At 36.7% G+C, this 23414-nt stretch overlaps 1 protein-coding gene and 1 pseudogene across 1 annotated transcript; one reads left to right on the top strand and one right to left on the bottom strand.

Moving 5' to 3' along the window:
* Positions 1–140: 140 nt before the first annotated feature.
* LOC103971114 (biotin synthase, mitochondrial-like) lies at positions 141–8377 on the bottom strand (annotated as a pseudogene).
* Positions 8378–10973: 2596 nt separating this feature from the next.
* LOC135614101 (phospholipase A(1) LCAT3-like) lies at positions 10974–23325 on the top strand. Its single transcript, XM_065111127.1, has 11 exons — positions 10974–11338; positions 11537–11628; positions 14984–15111; positions 15235–15370; positions 15485–15536; positions 15701–15801; positions 17773–17949; positions 20093–20250; positions 22446–22500; positions 22587–22640; positions 22833–23325. Exons 1-11 carry the CDS (start codon positions 11095–11097, stop codon positions 23028–23030), a joined length of 1395 nt encoding a protein of 464 aa, XP_064967199.1. The 5' UTR covers positions 10974–11094; the 3' UTR covers positions 23031–23325.
* Positions 23326–23414: the final 89 nt, after the last annotated feature.

Here is a 23414-nt window from a genome sequence, read left to right as displayed (position 1 = left end):
TTCTTAAACTCTGTGACATATATGAGGAGGATCTATATATAAAATTCCCTATAAATAGATCCTCCAATACTTTTTCTCAGATGAGAATAGCTTTTGACTTCCTAGAACACAGAGATGGCAAGGTAACACCATCAAAAGCATATATAATGGGCTCAGCTAATTCAATTTCCCTGTTTAACCACAGGTACCACAAAAAATTGTATCACCATCAACTTTAACCTAGTTAGAGACAGCTTCCTCACATCTCTCTGGCTCAAGTGCTTCTTCTGCCTCGGAAAAAGTCGGTGGTTTCGGATTCAAGCCAAGTATTTTAAACATCAGCTGGTCAGCGTCAAAGTTGTTGTTTGGAGTCATCAGTAATTTCTCTCCGGTGAAGATGGAATTGGCCCCGGCCAAAAAGCAAAGCGCCTGCTCGGGCATCGAGAACCGAACCCTGCCGGTGGATAGCCTCACCATTGCCTTTGGCATTACAATACGAGCTGTGGCGAGATCTCAACAGGCTGAAGAGAAAGCATGAGTTAGCAGGTTTGGTACTCGAAAGGTGTACTTCATGAAGCACAAGAGGAGATTGCTGAGGTATCATTCATATACAGAGAATTAATGGCATGTCTACTTATAATAAGAGCAAAATAGGTAGGTTTTCAAAATGCTTCATAAAGGTTATAGAGTATAGACACAGAAAATTGGGAATGAACAGCTACAGAGATACAACAGATTAATGCAAATGGAACTCTTAAGTGACCCAACTATGTGAAGTCCACTAAACCGAATATTTGGGAAAAGGCAGAATGGTTATGGTCAACATGGTGAGGTAAAGTTATCACCTTTTGATCTTGAAGTGGTGTACCCTTGACAGCAACCAGAGCATTAATGGGAACACTCTCAGGGTGTGTAGGGAGGGTTGCCAGTGTATGCAGCAATCCTACACGGTCCTCTTCTGCTTCGCCAAGACCGATAATTCCTCCTATAAAATTAAGAATAGCACCATTATGTGGTGAAAAAGTGAGAAAAAATCCAATGCCTCACTGTGCATGCTACTACCATCTTCTTGACAACAAGGTGGTACATTTCCTACCGAGGTCTTTCAAGTTTGGAAGCAGCAGGAATACAAAGTTTTTAGTGACATAGTCATGCTATAAATAACTTTGCTAATGGCTACATGACCCCAAAAAAAAAATCAAATTTAGTAACATTAATTACAACAATATCACAATATGTCAGCAGAATTCACAAGTACCCTGATTGGGTCAGATCCTATGTTTGTCAGAGATGAGATCAGAAGATTGTGGATTAGTTGCTCAATGGAAATAGAGTTGCATTACCTGAACAAATGCTAATTCCTGCCTCACAGACATACTGAAGAGTTTCCAGTCTTTCGTCATAATATCGTGTTGTTATGATGTTGGGGTAGTACTCTCTGGACGTATCAAGATTATGATTGTAAGCTGTCAGGCCTGCTTTCTTAAGCTCCTCCGCTTGCTGCTTCTCTAACATGCCCAAGGTGCAGCACACCTCCATACCCATAGCCCTACGAGCAGCAATTAATGCAAGAAGCTACTCAGAGACCAAGTTTTAAGAGAAACAAAGCATGTGGAAGAAAATCTACTCAAATTATTAGACTCAGAAGATCAAAGTGACATCATCACCATGTGACAGAAATCTATGAATAGAAAATACATGTTCTTTAATAGGCTTTAACATCCTACTGGAGAAGATTTTCCATTATACTGCTATGTGTGGCTTGTTCCAACTTCTATATATCTTCAAGAAAAATCTCCCAGAAAAACCATTGTACAATTGCCAACAATAAAATTGTTAATGCATTGAGTAACAGGAGTCAATAGTAGAGTTACCAATGTAAAATGATACTAATAATACTAATTGTGCAACATCCACATTTTTAAGAAAAGAAAGATGTATCCACTAATTAAATTAATGTTATTAAAGATATGTATGATAACATAACAATTAGTATTGGAACTATAAGGAGTGTGTCCAGTGAGTTTCCTATTAGCATAGGATTAAACCAAGGATCTGCATTAAAAACCTACATTTTCACATTGATAATGGATAAATTTACTAATCACTTACATAATGGACCTCCGTGGTGTATGTTATTTGCTGATGATATAAAGGTTCATCACATCGAGCTGTATCGCCCGATACAGGTGGTATGTACCGGTCCAATAAAGGATCAGTACACAAATAGCCCTATACCGGGTAGTACAGTTACATGACCCCGTATCGGACGATACGGGGTCTGTACCGATCAATAACAATCGAAATCTGACCATTATGAACCTGTATTGGTCGGTTACGATCGAATTCCAACCATTATTGATCAAGGGTTGAGATTGCCCTGTTTCAAATGGTCAATTTGATCGTTTGAACCACAAAAAACAGTTTTTAAACCCTTTCCGCTCTCCTCTCTCAACTTATTTCACTGTCTCAATCTCTTCAAATCTCTCAAGCTCTTTCTCACTCACATCTCTCTCTCATTATCACATTTCTACTCTCCTAAACTCAACAAAGCTGCGGTTTGTGGATTGAATCAAATTTGGGAGGATTCAGAGGAAGAACACTCTAAACAACAAATATTTTACACATCACCTAATTTGAGGGTGATGCATAGATTGAGAAACAATATTTTACACATGTCACCTAAGATTTAGATCATGGAGCTCGAGTATTGGTCAAATTTATACACGGAAGGGGAAAGAGGAGAACGAGAAGGGGAAGGTAATGGATGATTATGAGCATATGCGACAGAGCTTACACGACATAGATACAGTGCGAAGCTCATCGTATTCACAACCATCATATTATAGAGAGTCTTACGACCAACAACAACACGGTGATAGTTGGTCATACTTCTTCGAGCAATAATATAGTGATCGATCTTATGATACAAAGCAACAGATCAGTGGCGAAAGTAGTTCTGACATTCTCCTTGCTCCGCACTAATACATGCCATAATCATCCTTAGCTTAGGAAATGCCTTGGACGCATGTGGTTCACAATGATCAAACTATGACTAACACCACATTGATGCACCAATGACATACGATGTATCAATATTTATTATTAGGTCCGATAAATATATCAAATTGATATACAAATACATAAGATCGAGGACCCCGATCCACCACCCGTGGAGTCTTGTTGCTCTTTTTGGTGGTAGAACCAGGTATGATTGATTACTTTATTCATTTGAATCTTAAAATTTATGTTATTTAAAAAATAATCTAACAATTCAAATCCTTTTTTTTTCAAGATAATTCAATATTAACTAAAGGGTGGTCCAAAACGTACCACAAAGCTACTCCTTAAAGTTTAAAAAAGATATGGGTCACTATTCTTTCTTAATTTAAATTATTTTTGCTAAAATTATACTAAATTTATATTTATTTTCAACTTAAAAACCCTAATCTAACCTTTTTTTCTATTTTTCAGGTGTTTTTGGAGCTATTTTTGGTGATTTTACTATACTATTGATATGCCCCAATGTACCGACATACAGTACGTCGGTACGTAACATACCGATGGTTGGTCGATACACCGGTAAGACAAACCTTGGATGATATTGTCTTAGTTGATGAGACCCTAAGTGGAATTAATTATAAACTTGAGCTATAAAGGCAAGCCTTAGAAACTAAATGTTTTCGATTAAGTAGGACTAAAACTGAATATATAAAATACAATTTTAGTGATTCTAGAAATAGACAAGAGAATATAATTAAATTACATGGACAAGAAATCCTATAAGTAAAAGTTTTAGGTATACTGGATCAATTATTCAACAAGATGGAGACATCAATGAAAATATTATTCATAAAGTAAAAACAGAATGATTAAAATGGCGAGGGGCGTCGAGAGTCTTGTGTGATCATCGGATACCTTGGAGACTAGAAAAAAAATTTTATAAGATAGATTGTGAGACCAACAATGTTTTATGGATCTAAATGTTAGGCAATTAGGAATATATATATATATAAATATATATGTATGTATGTATATATATATGTATATATGTATGTATATATATATATATGTATGTATGTATGTATGTATATATGTATGTATGTATGTATATATGTATGTATATATGTATATATGTATATATATATATATATATATATATATATATATATATATATATATATATATATATATATATAAAGTTTGTACTACGAAGATGAGAATGCTGAGATAGATGTATTGAGTTACTAAGAAAGATAGGAAAAAAAATACTTTTAAATATGAATAATTAGGTGTCGCTTCGATAAAAGATAAGATGAGAGAAAATCATTTAAGATGGTATGAGCATATGCTGAGGAGACCTCCGGATGTGGTAGTCAAAAGAGGTGAAATAATTAATGTTAGTAGTATGAGGAAAGATAGAGGAAAACCTAAAAAGACATTAATAAAAACTATAAATAAAGATTGAAGTACTTTAAAGTTTAAACTTAACTAAACATATGGCTTTTTACATATCTCGATGACGGCAAAAGATCCATGTAGCTGATCCCAAATAGTTGAAACTTACGATTTTGTTGTTGTTGTTGTTGTAAACATAACCTTAGGATGATTACAAATATCAGGTGTCCTATGTAAAAAAGCCTGGTGATACATACCTTCACATATTCAAGGATCTGGTTGAAATTTGTCTTCCTACCAATTGTATCCCTCCATGCAGCACCCATGCAAAAACGTGTGCTCCCAACCTCTTTTGCCTATGTAGCAATGGTAATTATAAATTTTGCATAAAATATTATAGATGTTGATAGATCTTATAACAAGAAGATTGCAATCTCGTTAACAAAGAATTGATCGACAAGTGAAAGCTTAAGAAATATCAAGGTAATCTTAGAAAGTATATATGCATAATCACGTTAAGCAACTGATTTCTGGATCAATATGTAGTGTGAATATGGTTCATCAAAGTAGCATGTAAAATTTGAAGGCTGCCAACAGAACTAAAACTATAATGTTACCACTTACCACTTGGGTTTATTAACATTATTTCAAGCTTGCAGACAATCCATTTGAAGAATCAAGAAAAAAATTATAGTTATAAATTGAATCATTTTGTTCATTGCATTTGACTATTTTCTGGCATTTCATGCTTTCACAAGTCACTAATTGGAATAAACAAAAGAATTTTTTTGTTAGTTGTCATCTTCCTAACTCGGTAGACCATCACAGAGTGGATATCATGGGACTATAAGTCATTTCCAACAGACACTCAGATGTATATACACATATTAAATTGTATTATAATGGTCTTCTTATGCATCAGTTTTGCCATAAAAATGTCAAGGAAGAGATTCATAAAACTGAGGATTATCAGTGTGGTTAGATATTTGTTAGAATGAAAAAAATGGATATAGAAAAATCAGCACATGTTGATATCAGTTGTTTTAGAGTACAGATCTTTAGTGATTATATAGTTTTAAACAATGACATTATCATACGAGCAAAGTTATTTTTGTTAAGTTACATCAGCAGTTCATAAAAGTGCTTAATAAGCCACAGATTTTGTTACCAGCAACAAATTTTAAACAAACTTTTGGATGAGAATATAAATCCTGAAAATAGATTGATTATTTCAAAATTCGGCCATCATATTTGACTCTTCCATAAAACTGTCCAAATTGTAACACTCCCAAAAGAAGTCAACAATGAAAAATTCTGAAAACTTGGACAGAAGAAGATCATGATTATGCACTAGTGGATGCAGACATCCAAGCTTACTGTTGAACTATGCATAGAAGTGGGAAAAATATATCAAAGCCAGGACATCATTCCATGTAGAATGTCCTGCAAATAATTAATTTTTTTTTTTTCAAATAACCAAAGCAGAGCTCACTAGTAAGTGTATCTTGAGAATTTAGCAAAACTTAAATATAATCTTGTTGCTACAACATTTCTAGCACTTCATAGAACATTGATGCATACAAGAACATTTTACCACCAAATGTCAACATGTCATGGTGAGTTATCAGAATGTCCAGAAGACTTACCTTCTTTGCTGCCTGCATGACAGCATCCTTGTTCATCAGCTTTTGGGCTTTCAGACCAGTACTATACCTTGATGACTGGGGACAATATGAACAATCTTCGGTACATCCTCCAGTCTTTATAGATAGAAGAGTGCACTGTTGAACTTCCCGGAACTTATGAACATGCCTATGGACTTGAGCCTACAATAAACCATGCATTTTGAAGTAATTAAATAGTAGGGTAAAAAAAGGACTTTTGCTAATAAAATAAATTTGAAGATACTATCTACACACCAAAGAAAACATAAAACACATGATAAAATAAAAAATATATGGAGATATCCTTGATCAGGAAAAAGAAATGCATACACCTTTTTCAAAATCTGTTTTGTACATAGACTGCCCCCATTTAGAGGTTTGGTCCAAACCATTTAAAAAATAAATTTAAAAACACACTTTAGGTCTCGTGTTCATGAGCCCTCTTTGCCCAAATGTGAGCCTGTTCACCTAGTGTTGTTGCCCGTCACCGTCCGCTGCCTACCGCCGACAAGTAGGCATCCTCCTCATCATCTTCTCTTCTTCCTTTCTCTTCCTCTTCCTTCCTCTTTCTCCTGCTTCATCCCCCTCTTCCTCCACCACCTCCTCTTCTTCCTTCCTCTTCCTTCTTCTTCTTTCTCCTCTTCCTCCACTACGCCTTCCTCTTTTCCTTTTTCTCATTTGTCTTCAAAGCACCGGTACTGACCTGTAAGTACGAATCCGACCAGGGACTGATACTGGTCCGGTACATGAAAAGTCAATCGTTGGTTGAATGTACCATATATAAGCACCTTCCAAAATATGCATATGTTGTTTTTCCACCGTAGTAAACTTTAAATAAATATGTCTAACCAGGATGAGCTTTCTGGTTGGCACAGATGTATGTGTCACCAATATCATAATATGTAAATAACTCCCAAATAGAAAAGATAAATGGTGGTCTAGAGTATGGTGCGTTCTCCAAAGAGGGGTCTAGGGAGGGTCAGCATGCACAGCCATACACATGCAAAGCATATGATCTATCAGCATATGATTCAGGGTAAAGAGGGGAATCATGGAGCAGGTTAAGGACTAAAATGAAGTGGTTAGGTTGGACAACTTTCTAACCTAGATAAAACTAGTTATCATAACCAGCCGTTCTAAAGCTCATACGAGAAGTTTTATGATACACATGTCCCTTTTGTAACCCAGCATTCTTTGACAGCTTTGTTGGCAACTTGGATCAACTAAGGCCAAGAATATTGTAGTTAACCAAGTTGAAATTATAATCACACTAGAACACTAGGCAAATTCCTTTGGTATAAACACTGTACAAGTCTTAAATGACTATGATGCATGTTTCAACAAGTTTTTTGTTGCAAACAAGCAAAAACAATGAGTTTGTGCTGCATGTCCTACTTTGTGCCCTAAAGACGACAATTGCTCTTGTCACTGCTTCTTTCTCTACAATTTCTCCCAAGTTCAGGGAATCCTAGCATTGTCGGTTCTTGTGTGAACTTCAACAAAAAAGCATCAGTACCCTTTCTATTTGCCTATTAAAAACAAATTTCTTTCCTAATATGCCTTTTTTTTATCTGTATCGTGACCACCTTTTGAAGAGTTATGTCAGGTTGACATCCGTCATATTATTTCTAAAGTTGATCCCTAGTCTATAAGAAAAGACTTTGGTAAAATCCATGATAATGACACTAAAGACAAGTCATTTAGAACAGTTCATGCATAAGTTCTTCTAACTTCGATGAGTTATTTTAAATGTTCCTTAACAACTAAACTAATGTTGGCTGATAACTATAATGCAAACACAAATCACTTAAAAACAAATTGAAGCAACTAAAAACTTCCACTTTAAGCTCCGGAAAAAAGCAAATTTTGACGACAATTCCACCAGGTAAACCCTGCATGAAACACATCAAAAGACAACCTTTATCAGATGAACTGCAATTAGAGCAGTACGAACCGCCGGAAATAACTAAATTCATCATAAATGAGCATCATCGCGATTTTGCATCGTTAAAAAAAAAGGTACGTAAAGAAAAGGGAGGTGGGGGAGAGGGCGTATAGTACACCGTGGAAAAGGAGATCGAGGATGGGGCAGTCATAGATGGACTTGATCTCATCCCTGCTCCAGTTGTTCCTGGGGCCGTCCCCGATGGTCCTCTCGGCCTCCACGGTGGCGGCGGAGGTTGAGAAGGAAGGGTACCCCGGCGCCACCAGCGGGCGGAGGCGCGAGCCGGGAGATCGGATCAGGGGCATCCTCCGTCGCATTCGTCCCTTCTCCCTCCCTCGGGGAAGGAAGAACCCAAAAGAAGCAGGGGCGATGAAGCCGAAGCAACGCAGAGAGAGTGAGCAACGAGTGTGTATAGGTTTGGGTTCGACTCTATCTTCTATTAACGGGCTAATTACGTATTACCAATAATTAGACCTCATAATCATTATCTCAATTTTTTAGATTTAAAAAATTTATATTAATTTTTTATAATTATAAAAATAAAATATTTACTCTTATTTACTCTAATGCCGTCAATTTTACTGACCGAAGATACGTGATAGCATGTGTATGAATAATATGAAAATGATGGACAAAAATAATTTTAACAATGGTAGTGAACGATAATATCGTGGGTGGCTATTATGGTGGTGGTCAGTGACAATGACATGGTAGTTGATCTTATTAATGTTAATTCGAATATCGACGAGAGGAAGAGGAGGTAGAGTGATGAGACATTTGCATTGCAGCTAGAGGAGGAAGAGGAGGGAGGTGAGGCATTTGCATTGACGCTACACCACTTTAGTTCCTCTTCCAACGTCATTTTGCATCTACATCACCGGAGAAGGAAGATGAGGCATATGAGGCATATGCGTCAACATCATGCTCAAATCCTTAAACGATCGCTTCGTTCAGTGGTGTAGTAGATTTGAGGAAGAGGTGATTGGCCACGAGAAGGGAGAGGTTATACTCGAGGTCAGCAAAGAGGGGTGCTTGCTTCGAACTCTCAAGTTTTAGCCAACGCACAAACAAAACATATGCTCTCACCATAGTGGCATGGTTATTGACCTACTTTCATATTAGCTTCACCAGCAACTAGAGGTGATCTGATCGGATGGTGAGGACTAATTATCACATAAAATAGAGGTTAAAAGAATATAGATTTAACGATGGGAGAGACAATAAACCTTCATCCTCCTCCCCGCTCATTGAATCTATTATCGTCGTATTTTTTATACTCTCTCCCACCACCATGGCTTTAGAGGTGAGTGAGAAGAAGGATGAGGGTTTGTTGTATCTCCCACTATCGGATCTATACTATTCGAGCTTCCATTCTATGCAACGATCAATCTTCATTGTTCAATCAAATCCCCTCTAGTTGCAAGTGGAGTTGATCTGAAAGCAAGTTGACTATTATATCATTGTATTCGAGGCATACGCGTCGTTCGCGCATTGGCTAAAGCTCGAAGCAAGCGCACCTCTTCGCCAAGCTCGCTTGCAACCTCTCTCTCCTCGTCTTCTACCGCATCTTTCTTGATTTTATCACGTCATTAGATGAAACAATCGTTTGAGGATTTGAGCACAACATCGTTATAGATGCCTCACCTACCTCCTCTTTATCCTTTGACGCTTGCTCAGGTGCCTCATTGCTTTGCCTCCTTGTCGTGAATGTTTGGATCGACATCGATAAGGCTAACCCCCGCGTTGTTGTCGTTGACCACCACCACAACAGTTACCTAGGACACCATCATCTATCATCCCTATTAAAATTATTCTTTTACCCATCATTTTCGTACCATTCATGAATATGTTATATCTTTTGTCGATAAAGCCACAACAGTAAATGAAATTAAATGCTTCAATTTTGAGATTTTAATATAAAATTTTTAAGTCTAAAGATCGGAATATTAAAGAGATTTTACTATAGGGGTAATTTATAATTAGCCCTATCTTAACTATCACCTTGACTCTTTATATATATATATATATATATATATATATATATATATATATATATATATATATATATATATATATATATATATATATATATATATATATAGAAAAGCATATTTTTCATGTCCTGAAGTCATATCCACCATGTCCAACTCAACGCAAGAAAAGCATTGAATGCTATCAGTACAAAGAACGCAGTAAAGAATGCTGAATTCGTAAGATTAGGAGTTGATGGGAGAGGTGGCCTCATCTGAAAACAAAACAAAACGTTGTTTGACAAGGTGTGTTGCTAATGTTGCCGAATTGTGTCGCTTTAGCGAGAGAGCGAGGGCGAAACGTTTTCTGTTTTTTATTGTTTTGTTTTCAGAGGGAAGTATATTCCGGAGGACATGCGGCGTCTCGTTCCGTAATCCTCACGCTTCCCGCGAGCCACGTAGCCGTCGGTCAGCTGCATTGGCGGATATAGGGTCCAGGGCTCGTCGGTGACGGGCCCAGTGGCCTTACCCACGTGATTTAGGATCGGATGCCTCGACCGACGCAGGCTTCATGAGGGAACACCGCTCCTGGACGCCCACGAAATTTCGGTAAGCGGGAACCACATTTCTTCTCGTGGAACATGTCGCCTCTTCCGTTCCAACCCTGCGCCACGTGGCATCCTCTCATGTGCCTCCACTGCGACAGGCTCCGGGGTCGGTAGGTGGAGTGGGTCCCACCTTCGTCACTTGGCGGTTATGGATCGGATGTCTTGGTCCATTTGGGCGTCAGGAAAGAGCACCGCTCTTGGGCACCCACGAGAGACCAGTTAGTGGGGCCCACGTTGGTCCTCCGTCCTCGCTTTGTACGCGTGGTCTCTCGTGTCTCTCGCAACCGCTCCATCATGCAGCGTCGACGCGCGCGAACCATCTACCGATCATACGGCCCGCATCGTTTGCCGTCTCCCCCTTCCATCTCTTTCCATTTCTTTGACTGTTAGATATGGCCACTGACAAGCGAGCGACACACGATGAGGCGCTATTTCTAACCTCATCCTAATCCATCCCAATTTAAAGCGCACAACACCCTCCCCACTGGTCTGCCTCCTCCCCCGATGCCCTCCTCCCCTTCGCACTCGCGATGTTTGGCGACTGCGGGCTGCGCTTTCCCTTCTTCCGCCGGTGCATCGGGGGATGCCGACGACGAGCGGCGGCGGACCTGGACCCCGACTTGGACCCCGTGGTCCTGGTTACCGGCATGGGGGGATCGATCCTGAACGCGAGGAACAGGAAGAGCGGGTCCATCATCCGCGTCTGGGTGCGGATCCTCCTCGCCAACTTCGAGTTCAAGAAGTACCTCTGGTCCCTCTACAACCCCGACACTGGTCTGCCTCCTCCCTCCCCCTGTCTCTTCTTGATCCTTGCTTCTCTTGGTCCTTTTGTTGTTTTCTGGTATCAAGAAACCGAATTTTGCTTCGCGCCGCACCTGTTTGATCGTTGGTCTCGTGTTTGTTTCTGTGGTTTTGATATCTTGGAATTCAATAATCACGTGATTTTGATATGTATATGTCTTGATTTGGCAGGGTACACGGAGTCGCTCAACGTTGACGACGAAATTGTAGTCCCTGAAGATGACTACGGTCTCCAAGCGATCGACATTTTAGATCCATCATTAGTGAGTTGCTTTTTGTTTCTTGTTTATGTTCTTTTTTGTTACTGTTTTATTGTCGCAGTGTCATCTCACATGCCCTCTTACAGGGTTTTGTGAGTTAACATTAGAATTTTAGTCATGCCCATTATGGTCCTTACTGGAGTGCGTATGTCAAATGTCATGAAGACATTATAGATTTTACCGAACCAGTCTCATCAGTTGCGTCCTATGTCTACTGGCTGTTGGCACAGCTGTTATGTGCCCTCAAGTGTAAAAAAAATTGCTAAGAAACGGGAGCACTTATTTTGTTTAGTGGCAGGATCACAACTTGTGTGGTTGTTTTGACAGAAGTCCTAAATCATCACTGATAATATCATATTTTAATGAAGGGTGAATCCACTCACAAAAGCTCCTTTTGGGGTCCATCTGAAAGGGCAAAATCATGCGGGTCCACCCCAGCACATAATTTCTTATGGCTCAGAGAGTTCGTATCAATAATGGCTAGTGTGGACCTTATCCGATGGCATCCATCATGGAGCCCTTGAGGTCTTGACTCCTAACTAGGGGATATTTAGTTAGAGAGCTGGAGAGCTAAGGTGAATCCACTCCTAGAGGAACCTTGGGGTTCCACCCCAAAAGGGCAAAACTGTATGGGGCTCAACCCAGAGCGGCCAATCTCAAACGGTTCTAAGAGTTTGCAGCATCGGTGATGGATAGTGTGGGCCTTATCAATCATGGAAACTTATGGTTGACTATAGCGAATGAGGAGAAGGGAAGACTTCTAGTATTACTTGCCTGGCTGTGAGTAGATGAGGAATACAATAATTAGGACTAGCAATCCAGTATTTGTATTTAGCTGTGGAATTCATGTTGTATTGATCTTAATCAGGATTTGACATGGTTGTTATTATTCACGTACAAAACTTAACAAGTTTGAGAAACATGAGTAGTTAGTTTTTGTGAGAAGTACCAGAGAACAAGAAACTAGAAAACCTGAAAGGCATTTTATGTCGCAAAGAAACACACAAACTAGTTTTTTTTTTTTTTTTTTGCAAAGAGTAAGTGGTGAAAGTGGGATTCGAGCTCAGGACCTTATGAAAAACTATCTTTACTAGCTAAGCTAGCTGACATCTTCACACAAACTAGTTGTTGGCACAGCTGTTCATGCATTTCTAGTGTAGAAATTTATTTTAAGAAACGAGAGCACTTATTAAGTTTGTTTAATAGAAGGATTGTTGTTGTAGGCTTTCAGACGACAGCTGGTGTGCTAATTTTGACAGGAGCCTTATCATCGAATATATTGAATGAGGAGAAGAGAAGACTTCCAGTATCACTTATCTGTTTGTCAGTAGATAAGGAATATGATAATTTGGGACTAGCAATCTGGTATTTGGAGAAGTAGTTTTACTTATGTGGTTGTGAGTAGATGAGGCATCCAATACCTTAGGACCAACAATCCAGTATTTGGATTTAGCTGTGAAACTGATGGTGTGTTAATCATAATCAGGAATTAACATGGTTGTTCTTATTCAAGTATGAAAATTAACAAGCTTGGAAAACATGAAAAGCTAGTTTGTGAGAAGCACCAAAGAACAAGAGTAACAAGAAAATTTGAAAGCATCTTCTCTAGCAAAGAATATTCATTCTGCAGTTTAAAAGGAAGAGTTTCTGTAGGTCATCCAGCTCTGCAAGTGGTGAACCTGATAATATATGAAACATATTATTTTTATGTGTCATAAAAGACTGGCTTCTCTTTTCTGCTAATCTGAGACCTAGGCATATTTTCAAAGAGGATGGTCTTCTATTAGAGAAATGTACAATCATGGAGGATGGTTTTGAATCAGCAAATTCAAGGATATTAAATTAATCTGAAAAAGGCAGGTTTATAACTTAATTTCATTTGGATTTTGAAAATGGTTTGCTTTAAGCCACCTTGAAATTTTCTTAGGCATTTTCATTCCTGTCAAAGACAAATATTTTCATCATTAAGAGACCTTTTTTGGGGTTAATATTATCTATAATTTTCTAAAAGGCACATTTCTATTGAATATAGTTGTACATAGACCATTGTGTAAAACAGTTGTAAGTGATTTTTCCTTGTAGTGCTATATATATATATATATATATATATATATATATATATATATATGTATGTATTACTTGTCAGTGATTAAGTTCAAGTGTTTACATAAGAAAAGGTTGTCAAGGCCACAAGACCATAATCAAACTTGGTGTCCCAGGGTCAGAAAAGTTTGATCAATTGTTTAGAAACATGCATTTTTTTTATGCAATCATACACATGCACTTTGGCAAAGAAATATGTTACAAAGCACAGAATCTCATTTTGTAGATCATATGCATGTCGAAGGCCATACAAAATGTTTTACCACTATTTTGTCATAATAAAATGAATTTCTCATATTAACTGGACAATAAAAATTGTTCACTTAGCATGCTTTTTTATTTTTGATCACTTAGCATGGCATGTATTTTATTTCTACCTATCTATATGTTGAAACATATGTACATGGAACGTAGGTTTCAAATATTCATCACCTGGTATGTATAAACCGCTACTTATTAGTCAAACCAACATCGGTAATAGACCATATATCTTGCTATTGATGGATTAAAACGTCGGTTTGGTACTGATTCTAGCATGCTGCTGGACTGGTATAGTATCAGTATGTGTTACCGTGGCAACCTACCAACACTTGGTATTGGTCTGTATTGGTTGATACTGCTGAATGAAGAGAATTGTATCAACTATTAGAAATAAAAAAACACAATACTGGTATCAGATGGTCAGCTTATAATCCTGTACAGTTTTGGCATTGGTCTGCATACCACTAGGTAAGCCTGATACAATGAGGTTAGCGAGCTATACAATCCATAATCTAACTGAACCATATGAAATTACCAAGTCAGTTTCCTGGTTGGTTGTCAGGCCACTAAAAACTGGTCTCTTTTAATCAATATGGGCACTGGGCAGTATTTTAATCCATACTGATCGATATTTATTTATTTAATAATTTATTATTGAGACATGGTGGTGCAAATCAATATACTATCAGCTATAATGGTGCCATACCAGTCTGCAAGATGTCAAAATGGTATCAGACCGATATTTTAAGCTTTGCATGGAATTATCTTATTAATGATTTATCAGTCTCGAGGGTTACTTGTCACCATTGTACATGTTATGGTATGTGTCAAGGATTTCATGCTTTGTTGTGGCGCATGATTGGCATTGATGTGTGTCATCTGGTTCTGCTATACTAGCAAATGGCTTGTCATGGAACTGTTATTCTTAAGACTTTTACATATATATACTAGTTGTTGGCATAAATATATTAATAGACCTTTTCATGTTTTATAGTGGGCAAAACTTCTGCGTCTGACCGATGTATATCAATTCCATGATATGATTGATATGCTTATTGGATGTGGATATGAAAAAGGAACCACACTCTTCGGATTTGGTTATGACTTTCGACAGAGCAATCGGTAAGAATATTTTTAAAATTAAACCTGTGCTTCTTTATTTATTGTGAATAATCCCAAATTAGTGCAATACCAAAGACCTCCCAATGCACATTCTTAACCATTCCATATGATATCTTTCCTCAGAATTGACAAAACTATGGATGGCCTGAAACAAAAATTGGAAACTGCTTATAAGGCTTCCGGTGGTAAAAAAGTAAATATAATATCACATTCTATGGGTGGATTGCTTGTCAAATGCTTCATGTCGCTACACAATGATGTGCGTATTTTTCTCATATTTCAGTGGACAAAATTTCTTGTTTATACTGTTGTATTTTTTACTTTAATCAGAACTTCATGAGGTTCAAGTGAAATGAACTAAATTATTATTCAGGATTTTTCAAAGTATGTCAACAAGTGGATCTGCATAGCATGTCCCTTCCAAGGTAACTGATCTTCCGAGTCAAATGGTCTTTGTTATGTATTACACATTTCACTTCATGCTAAGTATGAAATTTCATGGATATGAAAGTTTTATATTGAATTTGTCTTCACAAGGTTTCTAATCCAGATAATAATTTTTGCTCGAGCTCTAATTTATTTTCAACAGGAGCACCAGGATGCATATACGATTCCCTTTTAACTGGGTTGCAATTTGTTTATGGTTTTGAAAGCTTCTTCTTTGTTTCTAGGTGGACGATGCATCAATTGGTAATTCCTTAACATGTGAGTTTATTATATGTTATGGCCTACACAGTGAATGTCATAGCTATGTGTCAGTCATGTCAAAAAGTATAATTGCATCTTAGTGAATTTCTTTTAATCTTCTTGTAGGTTTGTACAATGATGAGATTCCACTTTAAAATTTGTTCTTTATGTCATGGTTGTGAAATATGATTTTTCATCATTCCATTATTATGCTGTCTTAAACTCTTTTAAAGTTTCTTTTTTGTATGAAATGCATATGCGGTATATACTTTTGACCAGGGAGAAAATGTAACTCCTGATATGAATAGATCAAGAAAAGAAATATATACCTACAATTTAGATCTCTTAATCGGACTAAAAAAAATCATATAAATATTTTTTAAATCAAATGATTCTTATCAAAATATTTTAGTTATAAAAAAAAACCTTAAAAAGTAATTGAGAAATATAGTCTAGTGATCTGCTCAGAAGCACCACAATAAATAAACTCTACAAAAGGAAAAAAAATTGCGCAATATGCAGCATGAAGTTAATTAAAGTAAATTTAAATAAAGGAGAGAAACAAACAATTGAGAGTCGATTTGCTTCTTCTGAAGGCGCATCTCTTACACCTTGTCCCATCAAATTGGAGCATAACCTTGAAGTCTTCTAGCAATTAATTTTACTTTTAGGTATTTCCTTGTACTTAAAGAATTTCTCAATGACACTAAGCCAATCAAGAAATTCTTCAGGTTGAAGTTGACCATGGAACTCTAAAAAGTCAATATTGATATTGCCATTTGCGCGAAAAAACCTCTTCATGGATGAGTCTCCTAAAGCTTCTCTAGATGCAAAGGGTTTCGTGTCTTCGAATCCATCATTTGCATAATCATGGCTTGAGCCTCTAGAGTAATGGGTTCCTCGACACTCGAGGCGCATAATAATCTCTTCAACTTGTCTCCTTAGTGCTTCAATTTCTGCATCCCTTTCATCTTTTTTTGGTTACATCAATTTTTCGCCGCACTGCCCTTTGCTCCTTCTAATTGCCACTAAGACGGAAGTACTCCAGGAGTGTAGAAAGGCTCTGATACTAAATGATGTGAAACAAGATGAAGAGAGAAGAAGAGGGCAAGAAAAATAAGTGATATATGAGAGAACAAAAGAGAACTCTCTCTTTTTCAAGAGATAACTAAGAGCTAGTAGCTCAAAATACAAAGGTTTGATAAAGTTTCAAAAACGAGAATGCTATGCAAATCTTCCACCTCTGCCCTTTTATATATGGTTTGCACATTATATCCCTCAACCACCTAATATAAATTCGTAATATTTTGTACCAAGGTTCATTGTACCACGACATACTGCTCAGTATGGGCGGTACATATTGGTTTGATAGAGGACCAATATGGGTGGTACATCGGAATGCCTCCATGTACCATGTGTCGGTATGCTCAGTACAACTTGGTACATACTGTACCAACAGTTGATTGACATACTGGTACAAATCGGTAAGGCGAACCATTCTTTGTACATGGTGGAGTTTTAATAGCCATCACAAGATACAAACCATCTTCTTGAAATTTGATAGGTTTGGGTTTGGAATTTATTATCTTGGAATTTGGGAGCATTCGATGCCCACTATGCAGTGCATCATGTATCTACCTTCTGCCTATTTAACATGTGAATCCTGATGTATATGTTCACCCTTATATAAGCCTATTTTAGTTCGAGAACTACCTCTGGTCATGTTCTGGATCATATTAGCTAATGTATTAATTCTGTCTCACTTATAGGCTAGTCAATTTTTCATGAGTTGGCTTATCTGAGCGATGAAGAACACTTCAGGTTTATAAGTTCTCTTTGTCATCTTTAGTTTCTTTTTATGCTAATCAGATTTTGCTAGGCATGTGTATATTGATTATAAAGTTAATTTCCATCACTGTTTGAAAGGTATTGCTGTTAGAGAATATCTCCCTTAAGAATTTTCTGTGTTGGCAGTTGATTGAGTGCCCATCTATTTATGAGATGCTGCCAAATTCGGGATTTAAGTGGAAGAAGAAGCCTTTGATACAGGTCTGGAGGAAGCTATCTGAAGAGAAGGAAAATGTGAAGTTGGAAGAGTACGATCCAGCTACATGCATCTCTTTCTTTGAAGAAGCTCTAAAGAATAATGAGGTACTATTTAGGCTTGTATATCAGGGCAGTATTTTAGCCAAATATACGGTCGGAGTTTCTGAATATATTGTACTTCATTGATCTGTCCATTATTTTAATAATATCTCATGAGCTAGAAATTTGTTTACTTGTTAAATACATTACCTGTACATGATTCATGGAATGTCTTTCGATTCTGAATCTAGTTTGGGGTTTTAGTGTCAGAATAACCAGGGATTGTTATAGGCTGCAAAATTTATTACTTGAGAATAATACAAAATTATTAATATAATCTAGTATTTTAACTTGTCTCAGAACTCTAACTCAAGGATTGAAAACTGGTATTGGTACTTGTCTCAGAACCCGGTTGAATCATTATGTGTAGATTGGTGTAGTACCAGTATTGGTCGTTAAAAAATAAGAAAATTTATATGATTCTGGTGTATGGTGGTAGTAGCTCTATATTTACATTCTACAACATGTACCAACCATTATGCTTAGTAAACTACAACCTTAAAATCCATGCTTTAATCACAAATTGTCATGTTGATCTCATGGGTCAACACGAGTTGTAATGTATCATTGTGAAAAGGTAGTTGCACAAACCATGTTGATCCATGCTATAGTGGTGATTGGCTAGGTCAATTGTTTCGGCTTGTGTTGATCAAGGGAGTGGCAGCTAGCGTGTGATAGAAATGTGCCTTGACAAAAGGTATTCAATGCTAGGAAGTAATGACCCCTTACTCAAGGAAAGACATCATGACAACTGACACTGACTTTATTATTTTTTGAACATTTTCTAGCATCCATGCAGCAACTATATTGAGTTTGTTGCTATCTATGTATACACTATTACTTGTTTAGCACTTTCCATGTAACTTAAATAGTGAAGTCACAGGTAGTTTTTGTCATCCTTCATATTTATCATCAGGGTAGTAAACGTGAGGAAGTGTCTTTTCAAATTTGCAAGGGACATGTTAGATGACATTTTGCCTGAACCAATTATTCAGTAAAGTAATCTATTTGCATATGTCAAGAATGCTGAGAGGCTGGATGCTTGCTATATTAATTACTTAATGATAATCACCTTATTACTAGGATTAGAGTATAGGAAAGTCACAAAACAACATGTACAAGAAGTTAATGTAGCATAGATGAGAGTGCATAATTCCTAGAAAAGATAAAAAATGGGTGAATCAAGTGCATGAGGATCCCACATCGGCAGTCTGTGGTGGATCAACGTGTACTTACTGCTTAATAAAGAACGGCTGTTTTCTTAACTCTAACCAGGGCATAAAGGAGCAACCTTATCATTATATCCAAGCCGCCCTTGGTTGCTATAAAAGATAGAACAAAAAATATTTTTATCTATGAATACTTATCTACTGTACTAATAGAGGACAAACATATTCAAAGAGGACATGTAGGTAGTCGAGGGTCAGGTAGAAAAAACCTGAAAAGTATTTCTCAGAAACAATACAATATATTTAATTTCTCTTAGTTTAACTAGGGAATTGCCTTACATAAGGCTCAGTGATGGCAAAAAAGTTCTTGTTGCTACCCTGGATAGTTGAAAAACTATTTCTTGTTGTTGTTATTGTTGATGTACCATATTACTTGGATAATTTGTGGAAGAGAGAACCCGAGTCCCCTCTATTGCGCAGACCCATCAAGGACAATTTTTGAATGTTCTATGTTATATCTGAGTGATCCTGGATAATTACAACAGAGTCAAATTTGACATAGCTTTTGCATCTTATATCTCTTAGTGATCACTATAAAAGCTACCATGTCAAAATTTGACTAAAAAAATTCAAATATTTCTCCACTAATTTTAGCTAGATTTTTTTTAGATTATCCTTTACTGCAATTGCTTCTTGCATGGATATTTCTTCTGTTTTGTTTTTTATATGAGCAACAAGAGATTGTAAAATTATTCATTTATGCCAAATTTCTTGTGTAATTCATAGTTGGCTGTCATAAATATATAATTTTTCAGCATGGAATTTATTGACAACAAATTATGTGATAAAAACATTTAAATGCACATTACTTACTTTTGGATTCAAATATGTCAAAGTTAGGGATTGTTCCATCAAACAGGTATGCATTAGCAAAATCACTGATTAACACATTCTTTTCCATCTCTTACTGCTTCATGTAGCTGAAGTACAATGGAAAGTCAATTTCCATACCATTTAATTTTTCTATCCTCAAATGGGCTGCTCGAACTCGCAAAATTATTGATGAAGCCCAGTTACCAAGGAGTGTTAGCTTTTACAACATATTTGGGACATCATTTGACTCTCCATATGATGTGTGGTATGTATTTGATTCGGTAGCTGTACTTGTTTTAAGTAGATGATGATATGAACAAGTAAATTTCACAAGTTGTCCACTTTGTTAAGTAAAAGGCTAAAGGCTAAACCTTTAGTTACTTCCTTTTCCCCCTCTAAAATGTCTGTCACTATATTACACTCCATACTGCGTTGTCTAAGAGGATGAGCCTTTGCCTAGTGCCCACCAAGTCCATTCACCATGGTTCATCTCTTAGGACAGTCAACATGCTGGGCCTAGTATTTCTGCGATGGATAAATTAGCCTTGTAAAACTTTGTTCATAATAATGAAGATGCCTTTGCGTGTTAGGTTGGATTGCTTTGGATGATCTAACTCTAATTCATGTACTCCTGCTATTGCATAGATGACACGATAAATAACCCTGGTAGTTTGTACCCATGACTGAAAATGTATTTAGCAAAGTACTTCTTGTCAGGAAATTACGAAATCCCCTTGTGACGTAGTCCTTAGCACAGGAGTTAGTTCAGGTTGAGTTGACTGGTTTTTGGATGGGTCTATAATACTTTTTATTTTCAAAAATATGCGTTAGACTTTTTTGAATTATTTATTTTGCTGCTATTGAATTGAAAAATAACTCCAGTTATGACTGATAGGTGGTCAACAAACCTCTTATCTAATTAGACAAATTTGGCAGGCCAATTTCTTTTCCTGTTTGCAGCTCTTCTATCTTTTCTTTCCTTCTTTGTTTGTCTCTTCTTCTCTTTCTTTTTCCCTTTATTCTACATCTATTATCTGCTGGAGTATATCTTCAACTATGTATATGTGGCTACTTTTGCTAAAATCTAATAACTTATTTTTCAATTTGATATCTTTGGTTGGTTTAGTCCTGTATTTCATTGTACATTTAACTTTAGGCATGATGATTTTTGTAGCCACCCTGAAATCGAAATTTTGTTAAGTAATCTAAACTCAAGGTCCGATTTAACTTTATGAAAGCTTTATAAACTTTTGGCAACAATGAAAAGCTTTATAACCTTGTGAATGCTGAGAACCCTTCACTTGAAAATTCTAAATTTAAGGTGAAGGATAAAGTGAACCCTTCACTTGAAAATTGTGGCTAGAATAAATAAATGATTTTTCAAAAGCAGATTGGTGAGCACCAAGTTTGGGTGCACCCTAAAAATCTAATCCATTGAGGAAATATAGATCACATTGAGAAAACATAAACCACTAGGTGGCCAAAGAAAAACACTGACAATGACCATGCAGATTTCTAGATCTGGGTACTAATTGTTAATAAACTAATAGTCTAATACTACAATAGATCTAGGAAATGATGATAACTTGTTCCACCATTCACCAAGTAAATTCTTCTGTGTTAAACTTTACAATTGTACATGTTCTTAGGGCAGTCAATGGTCTGTTTCTTTGCAAGAAAAAAATTCAGAAAAGGAGCTTTTCATGGGAAATTAATTCCACGAGAACATAATTCTTTTTTATTGTAGGAAAAGGAAAAGAAATTGAATTTCCTTTTCCTTTTTCACATTTGGAGAAAGCCAAAAGTTGGTCTTCTTTCTTTCAGAAGTGGGGTTAACATATTTCGGAATGATTGAGATGGTTTTTCCTTTCTGAAATCAATGGAGTTCAATCAAGCTTGAAAATGTAAATGATGTCATATATGGGCTGAACTTCAATGATGAAATATAAACCACATATGTGATCTCACCTCATACTTAGGAGAAGTTATGTGTGACAATGTTACAATGCCTAGGGTGAGGGAAATTGGGATGGCCCCCACATATGCACATGCGACTGGACAGACCTCATTTTAGAACAATGATTTTGGATCTCCCATTGATTTTACCTTGATTTTAATCATATTTCATGATCAGTCAGTTCGGAGCTGGATTGTTTCTCTTTTCCTGTAGATAATATTATGGTTGCCTTTCATTTGGAATTTATGGAACGTTTTGTAGAACGTTGTGTTTGATGCTCCATTTACAATACGGTAGTGTTTTCCTGATAAAGTTTCCAATTTACCATGCTTGCTGTCATTGGAACTGATATTTGTTTATCATTGAAACTCAAATAATGTATTCTTGTTGTTTCTTTTGTAGCTAAGGAGCCTTTTCAAATTATTAATTTAATTTTCAGTAAAAAATTGCTTTAGCACTGCCTACACTACGCATTGCAATGTTCTTCCTGTTTGCTACTGCAGCTATGGATCTGAAACTTCACCGATTGGCGACTTATCCAAAGTGTGCCATACACTAGTACTGGACACACCCTCTTTTTTCTACTTATTCTAGTTGTTATTGTTGATTAAAATTAATCATTAGTTCATATTGTTTATTTTCAGCCTGAATATTCTTATGTGGATGGAGATGGGACTGTTCCTTCTGAATCAGCTAAGGTAAATATTTTATCAGCATTTTGTTGGAATAACACTAAAAAAGTTCCCAAGAATGAGAGTTGAGAATCTTGTAATGCCTCAGGAATATTCTTGCATCGAACAGCTAACTATGCCTTGGTTCATCCACTTCTTTTTGTATCTTTTTCTGAGTAATGTTTGATATCTTGTTCATTTCCGTTTTTTGCATGATAGGCTGATGGGTTCGCAGCAACTGCAAGAGTTGGTATTAAAGGTAGCCACAGAGGTTTGTTAAATGACGAGAAAGTATTTCAACTTTTGAAGCAATGGTTGGGTGTGACTGAAAAATCGAGGCACTTATCAACCTCCAAAGTGATGGATATAAATCCTGATGTCACCTTGGCTCAATTGTCTCCAAAGGATATTTTATGAAAACATTGTGGAAGAGAGAGGGGTGGTGTATACTGTGTCAAGTTTAGAGTTAATAATTATAAACCGAAGTAGTACTGCACGTGAAACATACAAGGACATCATTCTTTTCATAGGAAAGTCCTTGTCTAATTATAACTTGAGACCACTGGACTTTCATCAGAGATCGGATGAACATCCATCATTGATGATATTGTCTGATACTGAAGTTTTGGTAAAAATGCCAAACATTGTAAACAACAGACAGTTTTATTTTTCTCTTTTTTACAGAAATAACACATGTTCGCTGCTGCATAAATCTTGTGGGGCAAAGTTTGCTGAAGTGTCACTAAATTTTCCTCAGAAATCTGGTCGTTGGTGGTGGTGGTGGTTAATAGTGATATTTAG

Source organism: Musa acuminata, chromosome BXJ2-6 (genome assembly GCF_036884655.1).
Source record: "Musa acuminata AAA Group cultivar baxijiao chromosome BXJ2-6, Cavendish_Baxijiao_AAA, whole genome shotgun sequence".
Taxonomy (NCBI): domain Eukaryota; kingdom Viridiplantae; phylum Streptophyta; class Magnoliopsida; order Zingiberales; family Musaceae; genus Musa; species Musa acuminata.
The sequence above is the reverse complement of the archived record's forward strand: the minus strand, read 5'-3'. Positions and strand labels throughout refer to the sequence as shown.

Excerpts from the sequence above, each read along its gene's own strand:
- LOC135614101 (XM_065111127.1), top strand. The coding sequence starts at position 11,095 with ATGTTTGGCGACTGCGGGCTGCGCTTTCCCTTCTTCCGCCGGTGCATC. Across the intron at positions 15,112-15,234 it reads GACTTTCGACAGAGCAATCG|AATTGACAAAACTATGGATG; the intron begins GTAAGAATATTT and ends ATCTTTCCTCAG. Across the intron at positions 15,802-17,772 it reads GGTGGACGATGCATCAATTG|TTGATTGAGTGCCCATCTAT; the intron begins GTAATTCCTTAA and ends CTGTGTTGGCAG.